Genomic DNA, 5,397 nt, shown 5'->3' with positions numbered 1-5,397 from the left:
GCCAAGCGTCCGCGGCTATCCATCGGAAATATACAATCGTTAGTGGCTCGAATCGCGCGGCTCGAGGGAGTGAAGAAGCGTTTGGAAAGACGCTTTATACATTTCGGTGGTGGTGGTGGTGGTGGTGATTACGCCGAACAGTCTTCCAGCGCAGAACTCTCATGGCGAGAGATTGATACCGCGATTGAAAACCGTATATTAACCGGTGCGGTGATCAACGCGAATTACATCGAGCCGCGACGATTCCTGGAAGACGCTAGCAGCATAGTGCTGGAGCATGTGCGCAACGCTATTGAACAACACAACAGCGTAAAATGAACACCGTGTTCAACAGTGTGTTCACGTCGGGTGAGAAGACCGCTAATAAAAGCATCAACACGAAAAATCGTGGCCTCTTCGCTACGTCTGATCTGCAAGAATGGTACGAGCAGCACGTGATCGAGCCCACCTTGGCAATCCTCGAAGAGTTCCAGGAGCGCGATAGCGGATGGGCGTTGTCGCGTATATTGAACCTGATCATCAACGTGAACAAGTACAATCCCTTGCACGCGGGATGTTACATCAAGTTATCGGAGGAGATAAAGTCGAAGAAAGCAGTGGTGAACGTGCGAACGATGGACAATGCGTGCTTCGCGTGGTCGGTGGTCGCCGCTCTTTATCCTGCGGAAAGGCACACAGAACGCGAATCTTCGTACCCGCACTACACGACGGTGCTGAATCTCCAGGGCATAGAGTTTCCCGTAACGCTGAAGAACATTGTGAAGTTCGAACGTCTGAACATCTCCATAAACGTGTATACCATCCAGGAGAAGAAGAAAGAAGAGGAACAACTCACGATCGTACCAATACGACTCACCGATGAGAAGATGGATAAGCACGCGAATTTGCTGTATGTGCAAGATGCGCAGGACAACAACGTGGGACATTTCGCGTGCATCAAGAATCTATCCCGCTTAGTGAGTTGCCAGATAAATAAGAAGAATGGGCAAATATACATTTGTGATCGGTAAGTAGCGTTAGTATACCTGTATATAATGAATAAATACGTATGCAATGTCAGGAAGTAATAGGTACTTTCTTTTATTCTTGCAGATGTCTACACTACTTCTACACTAATGAGAGATTGGAGGCCCATTCCGTGGATTGCAGCAAGATGAAAGAATGCGCCATCGTCTTACCTAACGAAGAGGACAAGTGGCTAAGTTTCACCAACTACAATAGGAAGGAGCGAATGCCGTTCGTCGTGTACGCCGATCTGGAATGCATCCTGCAGAAGACGGAGGAGGAGGACGACCCGAAGCTGTACCAGCGTCACCGGGTATTCAGCATCGGGTATTATGTGCGGTGCTCCTACGACGACTCGCTATCCGAGTACCGATCCCGTCGCGATACCGATTGTATATCGTGGTTTGTCGAAGAAGTAAGAAGTTTAGCGTATCGCGTAAAAGCGATTTTGTCGAGAAATGTCCCCATAGTAGAATTAACTCGAGACGAGCGCGAAAAATTCGATAGCGCGACGCAGTGTCATATCTGCGAGAAACCGTTCGCGCCGGACAACACGCGGGTTCGTGATCATTGCCACCTGACTGGTCGATACAGAGGTCCCGCGCACGCGAATTGTAACCTAAATTACAGAGATTCGCGTACTATTCCGATAGTGTTCCATAATATATCCAGCTACGACGCGCATTTCATTATCAAAGAACTGGCCAGCAATTTTAAGGGCAATGTCAATGTATTGCTGATTAATAAAGAAAAGTACATTTCGTTCACGAAACACGTTTACGGGTTTGAAGACGATAAGACAACATGGCGAAACCACATGCAATTGCGGTTCATCGATTCATTTAAATTCTTAAGCAGCAGTCTCGATAAATTGTCATCTTATTTAAATAACGATAAACTCCGAATCGTACGATCCGAATTTGCAAAATTGTTGGCTGACGACTTTGATTTACTTACGCGAAAGGGCGTGTTCCCTTACGAGTACGTGGATTGCGCCAAAAAATTAGAGGATACTCGCCTACCACCGCGCGAATCGTTCTATAGTTCTTTGACCGGTGATACGGTATCCGAGAGCGATTACGCGCACGCCGAGAACATCTGGCAGCGGTTCGCCATTCGAACGCTCGGCGAGTACAGCGATTTGTACTTGAAAACGGATGTCTTGTTGTTGACCAACGTATTCGAAAATTTCCGCGATAGCTGCATCAACAGTTACGGTCTGGATCCCGCATATTATTATACTCTGCCCGGTTTTACGTGGAACGCGATGCTCAAGCATACGCGTATAAATTTCGAACTTCTTACCGATATCGATATGGTCATGTACATAGAACGCGGTATACGCGGCGGCCTGAGCCAATGTTCAAACAGGTACGCGCAAGCCAACAACAAGTACATGCAGTCGTACGACCCATCGAAACCTTCGTCGTATCTCATGTATTACGACGTTAATAACTTGTACGGTTGGGCAATGTGTCAACCACTGCCCTATTCTGAATTTCGATGGGTCGATGACACTTCCAATTTCGACGTGAACGTGATCGCTCCTGATTCATCAAAGGGATACATTCTCGAAGTCGATCTCGAGTATCCGCAACAACTGCACGACGCGCACGTCGACCTTCCGTTCTGCCCGACGCGCGATAAGCCGCCGGGTAAACGGCAGGATAAGCTGCTCGCAATTGTGTACGATAAGAAGCGGTACGTCATTCATTATCGCAACCTGCAGCAGTGTACGCGTCACGGTCTTCGCGTCACAAAAATACACCGCGTATTAGAATTCGCGCAATCTCCATGGCTCCGCGATTATATCGAACTAAATACGCGATTTAGAACGACAGCGAAAAATGATTTTGAGAAAAATTTGTACAAACTAATGAACAACGCGGTATTCGGTAAAACCATGGAGAACGTGCGCAATCACGTGGATGTTAAACTGTTAACGAAATGAAACGGACCATATGGCGCGGAGGCAATGATCGCGAAACCGAATTTTCACAGTCGCAGCGTCTTTTCGGAAAACCTGGTCGCGATCGAGATGCGTAAGCTCGAGGTGAAGTTCAACAAACCGATCTACCTAGGTATGTGCATCCTCGACATATTCAAGGTCTGTTTGTACGAATTTCACCACGAGTACATGTTACCCCTTTATCGCGAGAAGTGTAAGGTTACGTACACGGATACCGATAGTTTGATTTATCATATCGAGTGCGAGGACGTGTACGAGCAAATGAAACGCGACATTGCACGATTTGATACGAGTGATTACGCATCCAACAACGTATACGGAATACCGCTCGCGAATAAAAAGGTACCAGGTTTGATGAAAGATGAGAACAACGGCGCGATCATGACGAAATTCGTGGGGCTCAGAGTGAAAATGTACGCTTTGAAAGTAGACGGTAAAAAAGATACGAAGAAAGCGAAAGATGTTAAGAGTAATATAGTCGCGCGAACGATAGCGTTCGATGATTACATGCAGTGTTTGAATGACCACATAGAAATGACTCGAGATCAATCGCGTATAACATCGAAGCTGCATAACGTGTACACCGTTCACGAGACGAAAATCGCTCTGAGTCCGTACGACGATAAGCGCTACGTCGTACCCGATACAACCGATACACTACCGTGGGGACATTTCCGGATACCGTTGTAAAATATGTAGGATAAGGATAATAAAGAGTTATTGTATTCCATATATTTTCATATAATGTATCAATATACTATTGTACAGTTATTGTATCATTATATATATTTTATACACCGTATAGTTATACATTTATATATTTTATATGTTTTGTGAAAAAAATAAATGCATTAAACGACATTGTCTTTGTGTATCCATGAATTGTGCGATCCATCGAATCCCAGCCACTTCACGTAGACCTCGTCACCTCTCCTGCGTAGTACTTTCTCCATGAGGTACACGTCCTTATACATGTATATACATGTAAAAGTATTTTTTATTGTATGTTTTCATACATCGGTTTACGCGTCCCTTATACGACGTATACAACGGTATATGCGGCTTCATCCGTTCACGTGATACGATCACATGTCGCTCCGCGCGACCTTCGCTCTTCGATCGCTCGGCACGTGGAACAGTCCATGATCCGCGGCGCCGGTCCGTCTATGTGCGTACGCTGCCAGGACTGGTTGTGGTGCGCATAGCACTTGCGGTACTGTTGCACCTCGGGATCGCGTCTCAGGTGTTCAGGTAACCTGTCCCACAACCCTTCCACGTAGTCGCCGTATCGTTCCAGGAGAATGATCTTCGGAACGTACTGCAACAGCTCGCTCGTCAGACCGAGAATCGCTCTATCGTCCGACAGCAACAGGAATATCGTCGCGTTTGCCCGATCGGTCGCGCTCCCCATCTTATATATGCGTCACTCGCTACGTCGTGATAACCTTGCGGAAATTCGGAACATTCAAAATAACCGTTGCACAACATCCGGTGGAAAATGTAAATATAAACGCGTCCGTGCGTCTCCGCAAACGTATATCTAAAGGATCGGTATGACGCGTTCGTCGTCGATACCGCGTCGGATCGAAGGATAACCGTTACATCACATCCCTACGGCCTTCGGAGCTCATGTATTGACGGGCGCAAATCACCGACTGTTACTGACCCGTTTATCAGTCCTTTAAGAGCGGTTCGCGATCATCCGATCTGTTACCCTTCAATAACCGAGCTGTTCGGTACCTATTCGTTAGCTGTTTGATACACGTTCGATACACGTTCTTGACTCGTTCGTTCCACGTTCTTAAAACGTTCGATACACGTTATACCTGGCTGCTCTCAAAGAGCGAGTAAGAGGAGACGGTATAGATACGAGACGAGAATGATTCTAACTCGGGAGCTCCGAGCGAGAACGCACGTTTTAAGAACGTGGAACGAACGGGTCAAGAACGTGTACCAAACGAGAACGCACGTTTTAGGAACGTGTATCGAATGCTAATAATTCAATAGTGAACTGTTCGAAACACATCGGCGCGAGCGCGACTGACTCGCAGCGGAGCACCACTGCTCAGCGCGATAGCGGACCGCTCGGCTGATCGGCCCACTCAGCTGGCTCGCGGGGGCGGGGCAGCGAATCTCGCGCGAGCCGAACGCGCTAGCCGCGCTAAAAACGCAAGTTTTAAGAACGTGTATCGAACGAGTCAAGAACGTGTATCGAACGGGTCAAGAACATGTATCGAACGTGAACGCACGTTTTAAGAACGTGGAACGAACGAGTCAAGAACGTGTATCGAACGCGAACGCACGTTTTAAGAACGTGGAACGAACGAGTCAAGAACGTGTTTGCACGTGTATCGAACGTGTATCGAACGTGTTTGAACGTGTACCGAACGTGGAACGAACGAGAACGCACGTTTTAGGAACGT

The 5,397-nt window shown here is 47.3% G+C and overlaps 1 protein-coding gene across 1 annotated transcript; it reads left to right on the top strand.

Annotated features, from left to right (window-relative positions):
- The first annotated feature begins 314 nt into the window (after positions 1-314).
- LOC105282334 lies at positions 315-2,956 on the top strand. The gene is made up of 2 exons (XM_026973290.1): positions 315-1,006; positions 1,093-2,956. The coding sequence occupies exons 1-2, from the start codon at positions 315-317 to the stop codon at positions 2,954-2,956; spliced, it is 2,556 nt and encodes an 851-aa protein (XP_026829091.1).
- Positions 2,957-5,397: the final 2,441 nt, after the last annotated feature.

The sequence above is a fragment of the Ooceraea biroi genome, chromosome 10, assembly GCF_003672135.1.
Source record: "Ooceraea biroi isolate clonal line C1 chromosome 10, Obir_v5.4, whole genome shotgun sequence".
Lineage (NCBI taxonomy): Eukaryota > Metazoa > Arthropoda > Insecta > Hymenoptera > Formicidae > Ooceraea > Ooceraea biroi.
The sequence above is the reverse complement of the archived record's forward strand: the minus strand, read 5'-3'. Positions and strand labels throughout refer to the sequence as shown.